General features: G+C 42.5%; 1 protein-coding gene across 19 annotated transcripts in view; it reads right to left on the bottom strand.

Annotated features, from left to right (window-relative positions):
- Window positions 1-21,096, bottom strand: part of PLEC (plectin) — a 476,113-nt gene that overhangs the window by 117,204 nt on the left and 337,813 nt on the right. For 14 of the 19 annotated variants that reach the window (XM_053715478.1, XM_053715475.1, XM_053715480.1 and 11 more), the window contains 2 exons: window positions 9,844-9,933; window positions 2,567-2,602 (listed from right to left, as the gene is read on the bottom strand). In XM_053715478.1, coding sequence (XP_053571453.1) covers window positions 2,567-2,602; window positions 9,844-9,933 — 126 coding nt within the window. The remainder of the gene's footprint in view (window positions 1-2,566; window positions 2,603-9,843; window positions 9,934-21,096) is intronic. The other 5 variants (XM_053715465.1, XM_053715466.1, XM_053715476.1 and 2 more) reach the window with 1 other exon arrangement.

Raw genomic sequence — 21,096 nt, 5'->3', positions numbered from 1 at the left:
TGTCACTGTGCAACGGGACAGGTTGTGTGCCGCTTGTGAATGGGACAGTAGACTGTACATTTACTGATAGATCCTTTATGTCACTGTGCAATGGGACAGGTTGTGTGACTGCTTGTGAATGGGACAGTAGACTGAAGATTTACTGATAGATCCTTTATGTCACTGTGCAATGGCACAGGTTGTGTGACCGCTTGTGAATGGGACAGTAGACTGAACATGCACTGATAGATCCTTTATGTCACTGTGCAATGGGACAGGTTGTGTGCCGCTTGTGAATGGGACAGTGGACTGAATATTTACTGATAGATCCTTTATGTCACTGTGCAACGGGACAGGTTGTGTGACTGCTTATGAATGGGACAGTGGACTGAATATTTACTGATAGATCCTTTATCTCACTGTGCAACGGGACAGGTTCTGTGCTGCTTGTGAATGGGACAGTAGAGTGAACATGCACTGATAGATCCTTTATGTCACTGTGCAATAGGACAGGTTGTGTGCTGCTTGTGAATGGGACAGTAGAGTGAACATGCACTGATAGATCCTTTATGTCACTGTGCAATAGGACAGGTTGTGTGCTGCTTGTGAATGGGACAGTAGAGTGAACATGCACTGATAGATCCTTTATGTCACTGTGCAATAGGACAGGTTGTGTGCCGCTTGTGAATGGGACAGTAGAGTGAACATGCACTGATAGATCCTTTATGTCACTGTGCAATAGGACAGGTTGTGTGCCGCTTGTGAATGGGACAGTAGAGTGAACATGCACTAATAGATCCTTTATGTCACGACAGTAGACTGTACATTTACTGATAGATCCTTTATGTCACGACAGTAGACTGTACATTTACTGATAGATCCTTTATGTCTCTGTGCAATGGGACAGGTTGTGTGACTGCTTGTGAATGGGACAGTAGACTGAATATTTACTGATAGATCCTTTATGTCACTGTGCAATGGGACAGGTTGTGTGCCGCTTGTGAATGTGACAGTAGACTGAATATTTACTGATAGATCCTTTATGTCACTGTGCAATGGGACAGGTTGTGTGACTGCTTGTGAATGGGACAGTAGACTGAATATTTACTGATAGATCCTTTATGTCTCTGTGCAATGGGACAGGTTGTGTGACTGCAGACTGAATATTTACTGATAGATCCTTTATGTCACTGTGCAATGGGACAGGTTGTGTGCCGCTTGTGAATGGGACAGTAGACTGTACATTTACTGATAGATCCTTTATGTCACTGTGCAATGGGGCAGGTTGTGTGACTGCTTGTGAATGGGACAGTAGACTGAATATTTACTGATAGATCCTTTATGTCACTGTGCAATGGGACAGGTTGTGTGCCGCTTGTGAATGGGACAGTAGACTGTACATTTACTGATAGATCCTTTATGTCACTGTGCAATGGGGCAGGTTGTGTGACTGCTTGTGAATGGGACAGTAGACTGAATATGCACCGATAGATCCTTTATGTCACTGTGCAATGGGACGGATTGTGTGACCGCTTGTGAATGGGACAGTAGACTGAATATTTACTGATAGATCCTTTATGTCACTGTGCGGTTTTCTGGGTAAGCAAACTGGCCTTCCATTTGCTTTGTGTCTCAGTTCTGTGCACTGACTTTTATATCTAAATATTCTCCATTTGCCAAGCAGAGCAGTTGGCGAGGGCACACTCACCTGGGGGCTGGACATGGACCATTGCAGTCAATCAACATTAACACTCACTCCCAACACAGTCAGCCAATCATGTGTTAGCGCAGGTTTTAGCAAAGCTCTGATTGGCCAGCCTGGCATGATGTCAATCCAAGTATGAATAACCTATAACACTTAAAATCTGATCCATTCATTTAACTTCAAAATAAAGTGTGAAATATGTTCTATCTTAAACAAAAATGAAATAAAAAAGCTAATCTAAAAATAAAAATAAACAAGCAACACTGTTTTATAAATATTCTGTCAATGCAGAGACTATATATTTGTTATGGTTTATGTTCAGATCAATACAGACTTCTACCAGGTACAATAGAATTCTACGTTACTGAATGAAAAAAAATGTATCTCCAGAAATCAATAACCAAATCATGCTGTAATATTGCTACTGGTACTTGTGCTCTAATCTATAGCAACGGAATAGACCATAATATCCTACAACCCTTCACATATGAGTATAATATTTTGGGCCACCTTTAATTAATGTGGGAACATAAAATTTAAAATTGCTAGCTGGAATAATTGTGACTACAGAAGCAAATTAAGTGAAATTGTCGCCTTTGTTCTAGCACAAATTACTCGGCGTGCTAATTAGCTTGGGGACATCACACTAACACACGGAAAGCTTATACTAAATACATATTCCAGGGTGGCAGCTCTGCAGTAAGCATACTTCATATGTAATCACTTTACATGCCATCCAGCTATAAGCAGGTAGTGACATCACATATCAAGAAGTGATTTGACAAACAGGATGTGACATCATACCAGTGCTCAGCCAATGGCAGAGCAGCATGCAATGGTAAGGTTGTGCTGGTCTCAAACACAGGGCAATCTGGCACTCACCAACCGCAAGTTCCTGATAACGTCCCGTTCCCTCGGCTACCCAGCAAGAGCAGTGCAAGAATGGGGCAAAGGGCAGAGGGCAAAGGTCAGGGCAGAGTCCAGCAAACAGGAAAAAGTAAATGAAAAAAAAAAAAGCGAGACGACTTTATCCGAGCAAATTGTTAATTGGTTAAGAACAGACAATGATAATGAGAGGATGAGATGAGGAGTGAATTCTAATCATATAGGTGGGCAAGAGAAGCCAGAACTAGCTCCCCATAACTAGATGCACAAGCATTATACGCTCCTGTTTGGCTAGTGCTATGCTTATATATAACTCTCCCTGCTGTATTGTGCTGCCATTAGTCTGATAACATCTGTATCATGCACTGTGCACAAGATCAAACAATCAATAGCGCTTCTATGTTTGTGCTCATATCACAACTGCACAGCTCAACTATAGTCTAGGCATCTGGATTCCTCACATAGGACTAGAATACAAGTGCTTCACTTTGGGACACAGGATTAGTGCACTAGAAATTAGTGCACTTATTGTGTTGTATCTAGAGCAGGGGCGCTATTAGTGCGCTTATTGTGTTGTATCTAGAGCAGGGGCGCTATTAGTGCGCTTATTGTGTTGTATCTAGAGCAGGGGCGCTATTAGTGTGCTTATTGTGCTTGTATCTACAGCAGGGGCACTATTAGTGCGCTTATTGTGCTTGTATCTAGAGCATGGGCACTATTAGTGTGCTTATTGTGCTTGTATCTACAGCAGGGGCACTATTAGTGCCCTTATTGTGCTTGTATCTACAGCAGGGGCACTATTAGTGCCCTTATTGTGCTTGTATCTACAGCAGGGGCGCCATTAGTGCACTTATTGTTGTTGTATATACAACAGGGGTGCTATTAGTGCACTTATTGTGGTTGTATCTAGAGCAGGGGCACTATTAGTGCGCTTATTGTGCTTGTATCTAGAGCAGGGGCACTAATAGTGCCCCTGCTCTAGATACAACCACAATAAGTGCACAAATAGCGCCCCTGTTGTATATACAACAAGAATAAGTGCACTAATGGCGCCCCTGCTGTAGATACAAGCACAATAAGTGCACTAATAGTGCCCCTGCTGTAGATACAAGCACAATAAGTGCACTAATAGTGCCCCTGCTCTAGATACAACCACAATAAGTGCACTAATAGCGCCCCTGTTGTATATACAACAACAATAAATGCACTAATGGTGCCCCTGCTGTAGATACAAGCACAATAAGCGCACTAATAGTGCCCCTGCTGTAGATACAAGCACAATAAGCGCACTAATAGTGCCCCTGCTCTGGATACAAGCACAATAAGCGCACTAATAGTGCCCATGCTCTAGATACAAGCACAATAAGTGCACTAATAGCGCCCCTGTTGTATATACAACAACAATAAGTGCACTAATGGCGCCCCTGCTGTAGATACAAGCACAATAAGCGCACTAATAGTCCCCCTGCTCTAGATACAAGCACAATAAGTGCACTAATAGCGCCCCTGTTGTATATACAACAACAATAAGTGCACTAATGGCGCCCCTGCTGTAGATACAAGCACAATAAGCGCACTAATAGTCCCCCTGCTCTAGATACAAGCACAATAAGTGCACTAATAGCGCCCCTGCTCTAGATACAAGCACAATAAGTGCAGTAATAGTGCCCCTGCTCTAGATACAAGCACAGTAAGTGCAGTAATAGTGCCCCTGCTCTAGATACAAGCACAATAATTGCACTAATAGCGCCCTGCTCTAGATACAAGCACAATAAGCGCAGTAATAGTGCCCCTGCTCTAGATACAAGCACAATAAGTGCACTAATAGTGCCCCTGCTCTAGATACAAGCACAATAAGCGCAGTAATAGTGCCCCTGCTCTAAATACAACCACAATAAGTGCACTAATAGCGCCGCTGTTGTATATACAACAACAATAAGTGCACTAATGGCGCCCCTGCTGTAGATACAAGCACAATAAGCGCACTAATAGTCCCCCTGCTCTAGATACAAGCACAATAAGTGCACTAATAGCGCCCCTGTTGTATATACAACAACAATAAGTGCACTAATGGCGCCCCTGCTGTAGATACAAGCACAATAAGCGCACTAATAGTCCCCCTGCTCTAGATACAAGCACAATAAGTGCACTAATAGCGCCCCTGCTCTAGATACAAGCACAATAAGTGCAGTAATAGTGCCCCTGCTCTAGATACAAGCACAGTAAGTGCAGTAATAGTGCCCCTGCTCTAGATACAAGCACAATAATTGCACTAATAGCGCCCTGCTCTAGATACAAGCACAATAAGCGCAGTAATAGTGCCCCTGCTCTAGATACAAGCACAATAAGTGCACTAATAGTGCCCCTGCTCTAGATACAAGCACAATAAGCGCAGTAATAGTGCCCCTGCTCTAAATACAACCACAATAAGTGCACTAATAGCGCCGCTGTTGTATATACAACAACAATAAGTGCACTAATGGCGCCCCTGCTGTAGATACAAGCACAATAAGTGCACTAATAGTGCCCCTGCTGTAGATACAAGCACAATAAGCGCACTAATAGCGTCCCTGCTCTAAATACAAGCACAATAAGCGCACTAATAGCGCCCCTGCTCTAGATACAAGCACAATAAGCGCACTAATAGCGCCCCTGCTCTAGATACAAGCACAATAAGCACACTAATAGCGCCCCTGCTCTAGATACAAGCACAATAAGTGCACTAATAGTGCCCCTGCTGTAGATACAAGCACAATAAGCGCACTAATAGCGTCCCTGCTCTAAATACAAGCACAATAAGCGCACTAATAGCGCCCCTGCTCTAGATACAAGCACAATAAGCACACTAATAGCGCCCCTGCTCTAGATACAAGCACAATAAGCGCACTAATAGCGCCCCTGCTCTAGATACAAGCACAATAATTGCACTAATAGTGCCCCTGCTCTAGATACAAGCACAATAAGCACACTAATAGCGCCCCTGCTCTAGATACAAGCACAATAATTGCACTAATAGTGCCCCTGCTCTAGATACAAGCACAATAAGCGCACTAATAGTGCCCCTGTTGTAGATACAACCACAATAAGTGCACTAATAGTGCCCGTGCTCTAGATACAAGCACAATAAGCGGACTAATAGCGCCCTGCTCCAGATACAAGCACAATAATTGCACTAATAGTGCCCCTGATCTACTATTACAAGTATGGGGCCCACTAAACAGTATTGGCTACGTGTAGATGCTCTGGATAAAATATTTAAATTACAGACTAGTAATTTTTTGTTATTCTTTGCGCTGGGTTGCGCTAGACTTGTATTCTAGCCTTGTGTCTCTCCCCTGTGTAATACAATTGGCGTTTTACTGCATCACAGTTTTCAAGTCACTCTACCCAATGTTCAGCATTTTAGCAAAAATATGAGCAGCGTAACAGAAAACAAATATTTCCTGTTATTTTCGCTTTGCAAATTCCCTTTGTCCTTTTACATTCTTTTAGCTGCAACTCCTATAGTTCCAAGGTCCTGGTATTTCTCCCTAAATAAATATTGTTGAATTCCCTTTGTAGCTTAGAGACACAGCTTCTGCAGGTAGTATGTACCGACCATATACTAAAAGGAGACACTACACCCTGATACTATAAATGTATTTAAGCACAGACATTACATCTGCTCAGAGCCTGTGTACATATACGTATTGTGCCTACCTATGTGTAGAGACGCATTGTGCCTACTTATGTGTAGAGACGTATTCTGCCTACCTGTGTACATACGCATTGTGCCTACCTATGTGTACATACGTATTCTGCCTACCTATGTGTACAGACGTATTCTGCCTACCTATGTGTACAGACGTATTCTGCCTACCTATGTGTACAGAGGCATTGTGCCTACCTATGTGTACAGACGTATTGTGCCTACCTATGTGTACATACGCATTGTGCCTACCTATGTGTACATACGCATTGTGCCTACCTATGTGTACAGACGTATTCTGCCTACCTATGTGTACATACGCATTGTGCCAACCTATGTGTACATACGTATTCTGCCTACCTATGTGTACAGACGTATTCTGCCTACCTATGTGTACAGACGTATTGTGCCTACCTATGTGTACAGACGTATTGTGCCTACCTATATGCACAGACGTATTGTGCTTACCTATGTGTACATACGTATTCTGCCTACCTATGTGTACAGACGTATTGTGCCTACCTATGTGTACAGACGTATTGTGCTTACCTATGTGTACAGACGTATTGTGCCTACCTATGTGTACAGACGTATTGTGCCTACCTATGTGTACAGACGTATTGTGCCTACCTATGTGTACAGACGTATTGTGCCTACCTATGTGTACAGACGTATTGTGCCTACCTATGTGTACAGACATATTGTGCCTACCTATGTGTACAGACGTATTCTGCCTACCTATGTGTACAGACGTATTGTGCCTACCTATGTGTACAGACGTATTGTGCTTACCTATGTGTACAGACGTATTGTGCCTACCTATGTGTACAGACGTATTGTGCCTACCTATGTGTACAGACGTATTGTGCCTACCTATGTGTACAGACGTATTGTGCCTACCTATGTGTACAGACGTATTGTGCTTACCTATGTGTACATACGTATTCTGCCTACCTATGTGTACAGACGTATTGTGCCTACCTATGTGTACAGACGTATTGTGCCTACCTATGTGTACAGACGTATTGTGCTTACCTATGTGTACAGACGTATTCTGCCTACCTATGTGTACAGACGTATTGTGCCTACCTATGTGTACAGACGTATTGTGCTTACCTATGTGTACAGACGTATTGTGCCTACCTATGTGTACAGACGTATTGTGCCTACCTATGTGTACAGACGTATTGTGCTTACCTATGTGTACAGACGTATTCTGCCTACCTATGTGTACAGACGTATTGTGCCTACCTATGTGTACAGACGTATTGTGCCTACCTATGTGTACAGACGTATTGTGCTTACCTATGTGTACAGACGTATTCTGCCTACCTATGTGTACAGACGTATTGTGCCTACCTATGTGTACAGACGTATTGTGCTTACCTATGTGTACAGACGTATTCTGCCTACCTATGTGTACAGACGTATTGTGCCTACCTATGTGTACAGACGTATTGTGCCTACCTATGTGTACAGACGTATTGTGCCTACCTATGTGTACAGACGTATTCTGCCTACCTAGTTAAAACCAAATGAAGGTAATTGCTGTACTTGTTCCAACTGGTATTCTGACTACTCTTATTGTAAAGTAATACAAACTCTAATCCCGGATTATTTCACCGTGTGGTTGCACATTGTTGTACCAATTAGTCATTAGTGTTATGTGATCTGTTCCTAAACGGGACTTTCTAGGTATTGTTCAACTCATTTCCTCTCCTAAAAATGGTAAAAAGTTTTTTTGTCTGTCTCTAATTTATGAGCAGGATGCACAGAGAGCAGCAGATATAATGAGCTTGGTCCAGAGGAAAAATAACATTTATTGGCAAATTAAAGGGACGTTAATTCATTTCATGCACTTCCCACTATCTATGGGAGCCACCAATCGGAACCTATGTCTCACTGTGCATATCTGAAGGATGGGCAAAGACATCAGCACTGGAATGTAGTGGGGAATAACCATAATACTAAGCTTATAAAATGTATTTAGTGCTTAATATCCCTTTAATAATCTGACACAAGACTCTTTAACATCTGTACAGGATCTCACTAGAATAACGCAGAATGCGCCTGAAAACGCAATATCTAGCCCTCAAATTAGAGTTACTAGCTCTCATCCTAAAGTAGCCCCCATATCTGCATCACTTATAGGGTAAACATAGGGTATAGGAATAATTAGTCAGATTATGGGTCCGATTTATTAAAGTGCGGACGGACATGATACGATGTAGCGCATCATGTCCGCTGCACATACGCATACGCTGTCGGCATTTATCATTGCACAAGCAGTTCTGGTGAACTGCTTGTGCAATGCCGCCCCCTGCGGCCGCTAGCAGGGGGTGTCAATCAGCATGATCGTATAGGATCGGGCAGATTGATGTCCGCGGCCTCAGAGCAGGTGGACAAGTTATGGAGTAGCGGAAACAGGGGCATCAAGCTCCACTCGGAGAGTGATAATTCGGCCCCTAAGTCTAAACTTAAAGGGATAATAAACCCAAACTTTTTCTTTCATGTTTCAGAAAAAGCAGCAATTTTAAGTAACTTTCTAATTTACTCTTACAATCAATTTTTCTTCATTCTCTTGCTATCTTTATTAAAAAAAAAAAAAAAAAAAGCAGGAATGTAAAACTTAGGAGCTGGACAATTTTTGGTTTAGCCCCTGGGTTACGCTTGCTTATTGGTTTGCTAAATGTAGCCACCAATAAGCAAGCGCTATCCAAGGTGCTGAATCTAAAATTGGCTGGCTCCTAAGCTTTACATTCCTGGGTTTTTTTTAAATAAAGATAGCAAGAGAACTAAGAAAAATGAATAATAGGAGTAAAATTAGAAAGTTTCTGTTCTATCTGAATCATGAAAGAAAAAAATGATCAGAATAATGGATTGTAAAATCAGAACGTCTAGCCATAATATCAGGGAGCAACAAGGATATCGGGGAACTGATCTAACCAGAGATAATGAGGCTTAAACAAGTATTTCTCTTTTTTAGATGTAGTAACAAAAATGAGACCCTCAGACCCCCACTTAAGAGGAACTTAGCCTAAATCATAGACAAACTTCAAGATCTAAATCTGTTGGGGAAATGGAACATACATTGCACTTATTTTTTTTACAACACATAATTTAACAGTTTTGAGTTGTTGTTGTTTTAACTTTAATGAATAAAAATGCTAAATGTCTTTGAATAAGATGAGCAGATGCATATTTGTTTTATTTGGGATATTCCCTGATAAGGTGTTTACAGTACAAGCTTCTGGCATTTGCCCAGTTCACTCCCTTTCCTCTGGGCATCTCGCCCCACACCCAGCCCATATCATCTCTACTTTTTCCTTCTCATTTCATACAATAAAGAGATTGCACAATGAGTTAACAATTAATTAGTCATTACTGGGTAAAAAGCAGATTACTAGATGACTCTTATGAATTGCATGATAAAGAAAGAATAATGAGCGTAACGTACAGGATGGGGGGAGGCAGATAAACATTAGTAGGAACACAGTAAGGATTGGAAGAAGCCCGTGAGCCCAGAAATCCAGCACTGCAAAAGCTGCACTCCAGCCACACTAGGAATGGCACATGAATTACTCACCAGGGTCTCCCCAGACAACACCTCCAAGAGGGAGATGAGATTATGGCCATCTCGAAGATCTTCGTACAAGTCATTGACATGACGTTGAGCCTGAGGAGAGAAGAGAGATAATGAGACTTTGGTGTCAAATGATGTCAATGATGTAATTACCCTGCACATGGGGCAATAATGGGACAATGCCCCAAACACTTTTATACCTATACAATGAGGGATACGGCACATGGGGCAGAATGGTGACAATACCCCAAACACTCTGATATACTAAAAACCGAGGGATACGGCACATAGGGCAGAATGGTGACAATGCCCCAAACACTCTGATATACTAAAAACTGAGGGATACGGCACATGGGGCAGAATGGTGACAATGCCCCAAACACTCTGATATACTATACAGTGAGGGATACGGCATATGGGGCAGAATGGTGATAATGCCCCAAACACTCTGATATACTAAAAACTGAGGGATACGGCACATGGGGCAGAATGGTGACAATGCCCCAAATACTCTGATATACTATACAGTGAGGGATACGGCACATGGGGCAGAATGGTGATAATGCCCCAAACACTCTAATATACTAAAAACTGAGGGATACGGCACATGGGGCAGAATGGTGACAATGCCCCAAATACTCTGATATACTATACAGTGAGGGATACGGCACATGGGGCAGAATGGTGATAATGCCCCAAACACTCTGATATACTAAAAACTGAGGGATACGGCACATGGGGCAGAATGGTGACAATGCCCCAAACACTCTGATATACTAAAAACTGAGGGATACGGCACATGGGGCAGAATGGTGACAATGCCCCAAACACTCTAATATACTAAAAACTGAGGGATACGGCACATGGGGCAGAATGGTGACAATGCCCCAAATACTCTGATATACTATACAGTGAGGGATACGGCACATGGGGCAGAATGGTGATAATGCCCCAAACACTCTGATATACTAAAAACTAAGGGATACGGCATATGGGGCAGAATGGTGATAATGCCCCAAACACTCTGATATACTATACAGTGAGGGATAGAGCACAGAGTGTTTGGGGCATTGTCACCATTCTGCTCCAATATACTATACAGTGAGGGATACAACACATGGGACAATATGAGGATGAAAACCAAACAACCTGCCATGCTATACTGTGGAGGAACTTGGTAGCACTATGGAATAATAAGGGTGCCCCCAATCTTTTATCACATCCCACCTATATGCCCCACGTCTAATGTCACATCTCATTTGTGCTCACGCATTTAAGATCACATTCCATCCGAGTGTCCTACAACCCATTTGTACATTGTGAGCCATAATAATCCTTCTATTCTATATATAGCTTTGACATTATGGATTCATTTCTAGATGAGGTTTTATTTATAAATCTATAAGATAATGGAGATTTTCTAATGCTAACAACAGAACCATGCAATAGTGTGTGTGACCCTCTACTGATACCTTGTGGTCTATTATTACCACTTATATTACACAGAGCTTTTCATGTCATTCTATTTATATATTGTATTTGCACTAGAGATCAGGGAACTGCATGTAGGTAGTTTGTAGCATACTATTTCCCTATGAGCCATGGCACATTTCCTGCTTTGTATGGAACAAAGTGTAACCTCTCCTTTGGAATGTGGCAGTGACATCGCCCAGTGTCATTAATGTATCCCTGTTGGGGACACATTCTAAAGATACAAAAGGTGTAGGAGAGGCAGATACTTCACACCCTGAGAAAACAGTAGTTTTGTTTCTTTCTTTTATCCTGGATCAGGGTGTGGAATAGAGATAGCTCAGAGGGACCTCCAGCACACGTGTCAAATTAGATCGTGACATGTCACAAATATTTGGAGCCACATCTATTGGCAATGTACATTTGTCACGACATTTTTGCATTATATATATATTCAAAAGAGAGATTGCACTCACAGGACTTTTCCAAACAGTTAAATCACTTTTATGGAAAGTTTTCAGGGATGAAATCCCCTTCATCAGCATAACAAATGTGAAGAAAAATACACAATTTATAGTGAAAAAATCAAAATACAAATCTCATACCTGCCTATCGTGTCAGTGGCGCCAAACACTAATGCTGGAACGCATATTCGCATTCCAATATCTCGTGTAACCGGAAGTATAATTACAGCACTCCCGGTTGTGTATATGTAACATATTACCTTAAAGGGACAGTCTACCATAGAATTGTTATTGTTTAAAAAGATAGATAATCCCTTTATTACCCATTCCCCAGTTTTGCATAACCAACAGAGTTATATTAATATACTTTTTACCTCTGTGATTACCTTGTATCTAAGCCTCTGCAGACTGCCCCTTATCTCAGTTATATTAATATACTTTTTACCTCTGTGATTACCTTGTATCTAGGAACCTTCTTCCAGCCCCCTGATCACATGACTGTGACTGTTTATTATCTATTGACTTGCATTTGTTTTGTGCTAAATCTTAAATAAGCCTGTGATTAGAAGCAGCCCTCAAAGGCTTAGAAATGAGCATATGAGCCTACCTATGTTTAGTTTAAACTAAGAATACCAAGAGAAAAAAGCAAATTTGATGATAAAAGTAAATTGGAAAGTTGATTAAAATTAAAAGTCCTATCTGAATAATGAAAGTTTAATTTATACTAGACTGTCCCTTTAAGTCAATAAACTTTCAGACATAACATTGTATGTATGTTGATTTTACAACCATGCTATACATATAGAATTGTGATGTGCTGCTGGCATCTAAAAACATTCATATGCAATACATATTATGATGTGAGACTGTTGCCATAGAGACCACTATCGTAAGCAATAAGCATTGCCTGACATATAAATACATCAATCAGTGTTGGCATTCATTGTTTCACCTGGGGTATTTTTATATAGATGTGGTAAAATGTTTAATATGTGGTGCTTTTGAAAGGCATTGTCAGGTCCCAAATGTTTAGGACGGTACAAAATAACTCTAACAGACAGGGATTTCCCAGTTGTACGAAGTGAGGGATAAATTCCTTCAAAGGGGATATAGACCACGTTTGGTCAATGATACGATTGATGAGGTATCACTTCTTACTGACTTGATCACTGAGAAACCGAAGACAGCAGCCAGAGACAAGTTAATTATGGCTACAACATTCACACCAAACACCACAAAAACTGGACAGATATTAAGAACACACTGGACAGTAGTAGCGTCTGACCCAAAATTACACTTTACCAAATACTTGAACCCCATGGTGGGGTATAGAAGAGGAACCAACCTGAAGGATATGCTTGTTAGAACCGATCCTAAACAGAGCTATACCATCTAGGCCAAAGTGAACATCAAGGGATCCTATCGATGTTTGGGGTGTACTACGTGTAATGGATTAATCAGTACCAAATCATTTCATCATCCCCATACTAACCAGAATTATATCATCAGACATTCACTCACTTGTAATACCACACACGTCATATACTTGCTCTTTTGCCCATGTTCCAACTTCTATGTTGGTAAAACTACAGGAACATTAAGGGAGCGTATGGCAAACCATAGGCATGCAATTCGTCTGGCCCTAGAAAAGGGCGAATCGGACCAGCCGGTGGCAAGACATTGTGCAATCAAACGCCATCCGGTATAATCTATCCGATACACCTTAATTGATCATGTCCCCAGCCTGGACAGGGGAGGTGAAAGGAATAAGATACTCCTAATGCGTGAAGTTCAGTGGATGTACAGGCTGGGCTGAATTCAGAACCGGACTTTGAAGCACTGATTTAGTTTAGTGCAGTGTGGCACATACTGGGACTGCAATCCCGTGTCGCCAGGACTCTATTGGAAACAAGGAGGGTTCGATGGTCCCACTATATGTGGCCGCTGTCCCCTACAGTACCGATAGCACACAGCAACATCTGGTATCTTGGGTGTTGTGTGGAAGTCCAGGCGTGTATGGGTGGTCACCCATCATTCCACACTTCCGGATAATATTCCGGTGTGAGAGCACCACTTCATGTACATGTATAAGTACACACACTTATGATCTTTATGTTTTTCTGTGTAATCCAAGCAGGGTACAACAAACCAGGGGTGCATACTGTCACTCAACGAACGTACCCTCATATGGACATAGTGGGTTGAAACATGAATATTCAGCTTCAACTTAATCCTTACTTTGTACTAATCTAGGCATGTCTTGAGGTATATTGAGTTGTGGATTGTTTCAATTATTTGATAGGATAGCATGTTATACAAATTCATGCGGAAATAAGAAGGATACGAGTCAAACATACTAGTTAACTATCATATATTGGGAGACTAGTATAGAAAGTGTGTTACAATTTATTGAGTGGGTCTTGGCTATATGAGTTGTTCCATGCATATGTCTATATAACAGAAGAATTATATTCAACCATCTAGGGCAGTACACAGTGTAGTCCTGTAGTGTATTTTTTTTTAAGTGTAGATAATTTGTAAAATTGTCTTCATTGTGTAATTTTTTTTTTTTATGTGGCACATAGTGTGAGAGAGGGACACGGAGGAGTCCCTACCAATGCAATCTATTTGATCAGATTGGTTGGTATAACTATGTGCATTATGGTATTAGTCAGTTACTGGGAGATATGGCCACTTATATGGGCATTTAATTTTATAATTATTGGGTCATGAATGGAGTATAATATAGATAAACTTTCAATTTCTCTAATGTTTTAGTATGTTTTAATTATGAGTATAACTCGGAGCTTGAGTTACACTTAGCACATTGGGAGTTATTATTGGTCCGTTGACCTGAGACAGGCATTATGATTGGCTATAGCGCCAACGCCTGGGATCTCTATGGTAACGTACCAACAGACATCCCACTAGAATAAATTAAGCACCACATAAATGTTCTGTGTAAGTATTAAACATTACACCACATCTATTAAAAAATACCCCAGGTGAAACAATGCATGCCAACACTGATTGATGTATTTATATGTCAGGCAATGCTTATTGTAGTCTCCATGGCAACAGTGTAACTGACTCACATCGTAATATGTATTACATATGAATGTTTTTAGATGCCAGCAGCACATCACAATTCTATATGTATAGCATGGTTGTAAAATCAACATAATACAATGTTATGTCTGAAAGTTTATTGACTTAAGGTAATATGTTACATATACCCAACCGGAAGTGATGTAATTATACTTCCGGTTACACGAGACATTGGAACGCGAATATGCGATCCAGCATTAGTGTTTGGCGCCACTGACACGATAGCCAGGTATGAGATTTGTATTTTGATTTTTTCACTATAAATTGTGTATTTTTCTTCACATTTGTTATGCTGATGAAGGGGATAACATCCTCGAAAACGTTCCATAAAAGTGATTTAACTGTTTGGAAAAGTCCTGTGAGTGCAATCTCTCTTTTGAATATTGCGCTATATCATTGCACCCAAACAGGTGACTACAGGTGGGTCGGGCTGAAGAGTGGTTAAATATACACACACATATTAACATGTAAATTGTGTGTGTGTTGTATGTATTGTATTTGGTACTTGTAAAGCGCGGCTAATCACCCGTAAGGGTCTCAGCGCTGCTCATTTTATCAACCTCGGAAGGATAAAAGAATGAGTGGACCTGTGTGTGTGTGTGTGTGTGTATATATATATATATATATTATATATATATATATATATATATATATATATATATATATATATATATATATATATATATATATATATATATATATATATATATATATATATATATAGTATATTTATTAACAACATAGTGACTATAATAGTCTAGCCAGTTCACACCTGTATTCTGCTTTTTATTAGTAACTTTCAGCTATGAGTGAAAAAGCAGCGTTAAGGCTTACAACGCTGCTTTTTCACTCCCGCTGGTATTACGAGTCTTGCAGGTATAGGGGCACCGCACACTTTTTTGGCCTTAACGCAAATTAACTTACGCAATTTGCTGACCTATCTGTACAGGGGTGGGGGGTTTGTCAATGGAACTTCCTTTGCGCTGGTATTACGAGTCTGCCTGGGAGGCCAAAAAGTGAGCGTTACACCCTATACCGCCAATATTCGTAACACAATCTAAAGTCAGTAGTTATGAGTTTTATGCTACAAAGCCATAGCATAAAACTCATAACTAAAGTGCTAAAAAGTACACTAGCACCAATAAACTACCTATTAACCCCTAAACCGAGGCTCTCCCGCATTGCAAACACTATAATAAACATATTAACCCCTAAACCGCCGCACTCCCGCCTTGTAAACACTAGTTAAATATTATTATCCTCTAATCTGCCGCCCCTAACATCGCCGCCACTATACTAAATATATTAACTCCTAATCTGCCACCCTCAACGTCGCCGCCACTACACTACATTTATTAACCCCTAAACTTAAGTCTAACCCTAACACCCCCTAACTTAAATATAATTAAAATAAAAATAAATAAAATAACGAAATAATTCCTATTTAAATCTAAATACTTACCTGTAAAATAAACCCTAAGATAGCTACAATATAACTAATAGTTACATTGTATCTATCTTAGGGTTTATTTTTATTTCACAGGCAAGTTTGTGTTTATTTTAACTAGGTAGAATAGTTACTAAATAGTAAACTAAACTAATTACACCTAATCTAATAGCCCTATCAAAATAAAAAAAGCCCACCCAAAATAAAAATAAAAACCCCTAGCCTACAATAAACTACCAATAGCCCTTAAAAGGGTCTTTTGCTGGGCATTGCCCCAAAGAAATCAGCTCTTTTACCTGTAACAAAAAAATACAAACAACCCCCCAACAGTTAAACCCACCACCCACACAACCAACCCCCCAAACAAAAACCTAATCTAAAAAAACCTAAGCTCCCCATTGCCCTGAAAAGGGCACAGACATTAGTTAAGGTACTCGTTAATAAGTCATGTTCTGCCTACGCTCTCAGCAGCGTTACGTGCAGCTGGGCGTCTATCCTTGTGAGGTAGAGGGATTTTCCCTGGGAGGGGAAAGTTACACAAACATAAAATAATGGACCATCTGTAAATCTGTACAAATTAGTGTGAGTGGCTAGAAAGCCTGTTTTTATCTGCTCTGTTGTGGAGCTTGGTGCTGCTTACATCTAATCCTGTTTGCTGCATTTGTTTTTTAATATCCAAACTCCACCCACCCTCTCTTTATTTGAAGAAGCCAATTTGGGATTAGTGTGCAGACAAAAAGGCTAGCCACAGCCATTATGCTAGCATAACTACATTGCTAATTAGAGACAGATACACACACATCAGGATTAACCTTGAGAAGTCAGCAGGTGCATTTTAAGATCTGAGAATTAGAAAAATCTCGCTTTTCAGATATAAATTACATGAAAAAGGGCAAAATAATGAAACTATATTGCAAAGTTGTTTCATTACTCATTGATAGGTTATCTTAACATGTCATAGTGTTTACTTTCCCTTTAATGTCGTAAGTCTGTGATCTGCTGCAGAGCTCTGAGCAAGGTCTAAGCCTGGCACTGACTATATCTGCTGATGATAATCATATTGTGCATTTAACTTAATTTAGAGCATGGAATCTGCTACAGACCTTGGCACTAGCATATCAGACCTGCTGCAGAACTTGTCATACCAGTATCAGACCTGCTGCAGAACTTGCCATGTCAGTATCAGACCTGCTGCAGAACTTGCCATGTCAGTATCAGACCTGCTGCAGAACTTGCCATGTCAGTATCAGACCTGCTGCAGAACTTGCCATGCCAGTATGTGACCTGCTGCAGAACTTGCCATGCCAGTATGTGACCTGCTGCAGAACTTGCCATGCCAGTATGTGACCTGCTGCAGAACTTGCCATGCCAGTATGTGACCTGCTGCAGAACTTGCCATGCCAGTATGTGACCTGTTGCAGAACTTGCCATGCCAGTATGTGACCTGCTGCAGAACTTGCCATGCCAGTATGTGACCTGCTGCAGAACTTGCCATGCCAGTATGTGACCTGCTGCAGAACTTGCCATGTCAGTATCAGACCTGCTGCAGAACTTGCCATGTCAGTATCAGACCTGCTGCAGAACTTGCCATGTCAGTATCAGACCTGCTGCAGAACTTGCCATGTCAGTATCAGACCTGCTGCAGAACTTGCCATGTCAGTATCAGACCTGCTGCAGAACTTGCCATGTCAGTATCAGACCTGCTGCAGAACTTGCCATGTCAGTATCAGACCTGCTGCAGAACTTGCCATGTCAGTATCAGACCTGCTGCAGAACTTGCCATGTCAGTATGTGACCTGCTGCAGAACTTGCCATGTCAGTATGTGACCTGCTGCAGAACTTGCCATGTCAGTATGTGACCTGCTGCAGAACTTGCCATGTCAGTATGTGACCTGCTGCAGAACTTGCCATGTCAGTATGTGACCTGCTGCAGAACTTGCCATGTCAGTATCAGACCTGCTGCAGAACCTGCCATGTCAGTAACAGACCTGCTGCAGAACCTGCCATGTCAGTATGTGACCTGCTGCAGAACTTGCCATGCCAGTATCAGACCTGCTGCAGAACTTGCCATGCCAGTATCAGACCTACAGAGTGTGGTCATGCTAGTATCTGACCTGCTGCAGAGTGAGGTTATGCCGGTATCTGATCTGCTGCAGAGTGTGGTGATGCCGGTATCTGATCTGCTACAGAGTGTGGTGATGCCGGTATCTGATCTGCTACAGAGTGTGGTGATGCCGGTATCTGATCTGCTACAGAGTGTGGTGATGCCGGTATCTGATCTGCTACAGAGTGTGGTGATGCCGGTATCTGATCTGCTACAGAGTGTGGTGATGCCGGTATCTGATCTGCTGCAGAGTGTGGTGATGCCGGTATCTGATCTGCTGCAGAGTGTGGTGATGCCGGTATCTGATCTGCTACATAGTGTAGTGATGCCGGTATCTGATCTGCTACAGAGTGTGGTGATGCCGGTATCTGATCTGCTACAGAGTGTGGTGATGCCGGTATCTGATCTGCTACAGAGTGTGGTGATGCCGGTATCTGATCTGCTATCTTGCTATGCAGACTGCTGGATGTGAAGGAGGCACATATACATTGCACTATAATGCTCAGCATGCCTGCAGATTTTTAATCATCAGGCAGAGCCAACACCAGATCCTGCAGAGCCAACACCAGATCCTGCAGAGCCATCACCAGATCCTGCAGAGCCAACACCAGATCCTGCAGAGCCAACACCAGATCCTGCAGAGCCATCACCAGATCCTGCAGAGCCATCACCAGATCCTGCAGAGCCGACACCAGATCCTGCAGAGCTGACACCAGATCCTGCAGAGCCAACACCAGATCCTGCAGAGCCAACACCATTTCCTGCAGAGCCATCACCAGATCCTGCAGAGCCATCACCAGATCCTGCAGAGCCATCACCAGATCCTGCAGAGCCATCACCAGATCCTGCAGAGCCAACACCAGATCCTGCAGAGCCAACACCAGATCCTGCAGAGCCAACACCAGATCCTGCAGAGCCAACACCAGATCCTGCAGAGCCATCACCAGATCCTGCAGAGCCAACACCAGATCCTGCAGAGCCATCACCAGATCCTGCAGAGCCAACACCAGATCCTGCAGAGCCAACAACAGATCCTGCAGAGCCAACAACAGATCCTGCAGAGCCGTCACCAGATCCTGCAGAGCCGTCACCAGATCCTGCAGAGCCATCACCAGATCCTGCAGAGCCATCACCAGATCCTGCAGAGCCAACACCAGATCCTGCAGAGCCAACACCAGATCTTGCAGAGCCAGCACCAGATCCTGCAGAGCCAACACCAGAACCTGCAGAGTTTGCAGCACAATTTGCTGCCTGAGTTACAAGAGCAGGGCTAGCTAATAAACCAGGGCTGCTCAGGACCCCTGGGGCCACTTGTTCCTGACCATTATAGAACATCGACTACCAGTGTACATATCTGCGCAGTACTGGGTAGCTCCTGCCAGCTCAGTGCACGATGTAACTTACTGACAGGCAGAGAACTAGTTAATGATGGATAATATTTGCATGCGGTGGGACTTCAAACATGGGTGTGATGCCAAGGACAATTCAACAATGCCCTGCTAGGCACCTGAGGCAAAAAAAAGGAACAAAGCCTCTCAGAAAGGGAGAATTGTAGACATCCCAGCTGTGCCTAGAACTTGCAATAGGACAGTACCAGAACCATAACAGAACCTGCACCTTGACAAAAAGTATACAAGTGATGGCTTGATATTACCGCATTAAGAAAGTGGCATTATCAGCAACTACATATTATCTAGGTGCTGTCACTATCTAGGTGCTGACAGTGTCACTGTCTAGGTGCTGACAGTGTCACTGTCTAGGTGCTGACAGTGTCACTGTCTAGGTGCTGACAGTGTCACTGCCTAGGTGCTGACAGTGTCACTGCCTAGGTGCTGAAAAGGTCACTGCCTAGGTGCTGAAAAGGTCACTGCCTAGGTGCTGAAAAGGTCACTGCCTAGGTGCTGAAAAGGTCACTGCCTAGGTGCTGAAAAGGTCACTGCCTAGGTGCTGAAAAGGTCACTGCCTAGGTGCAGGCAACGTCACTGCCTAGGTGCAGGCAACGTCACTGCCTAGGTGCAGGCAACGTCACTGCCTAGGTGCAGGCAACGTCACTGCCTAGGTGCAGGCAACGTCACTGCCTAGGTGCAGGCAACGTCACTGCCTAGGTGCAGGCAACGTCACTGCCTAGGTGCAGGCAACGTCACTGCCTAGGTGCAGGCAACGTCACTGCCTAGGTGCAGGCAACGCCACTGCCTAGGTGCAGGCAACGCCACTGCCTAGGTGCAGGCAACGTCACTGCCTAGGTGCAGGCAACGTTACTGCCTAGGTGCAGGCAATGTTACTATACAGGTGCTGACAATGTCCCTATCTAGGTGATATCACTATCTAGGTGCTGAAAACATCACTATACAGTTGCTGTCACTGTCTAGGTGCTGACAATGTCCCTATGTAGGTGCTGGCAACGTCACTACGTAGGTGCTGACAACCTCACTATGTAGGTGCTGACAACGGGCGTTCCTGGGGAATAAGGGGCAGGCACGTTTTTTATATCTCCTCCATACACAGCTCACCATATATACAGTCAGTTGTGCATGCAAGTGCCATATGTGGGGACTGTAAACCCAAGGCTATTGGACTAGATTACTCTCTTTTCTCTTGTTAAGTGTATTCAGTCCACGGGTCATCCATTACTTATGGGATATATTCCCTTCCCAACAGGAAGT

Source organism: Bombina bombina, chromosome 5 (genome assembly GCF_027579735.1).
Source record: "Bombina bombina isolate aBomBom1 chromosome 5, aBomBom1.pri, whole genome shotgun sequence".
Classification (NCBI taxonomy): Eukaryota; Metazoa; Chordata; class Amphibia; order Anura; family Bombinatoridae; genus Bombina; species Bombina bombina.
The sequence above is the reverse complement of the archived record's forward strand: the minus strand, read 5'-3'. Positions and strand labels throughout refer to the sequence as shown.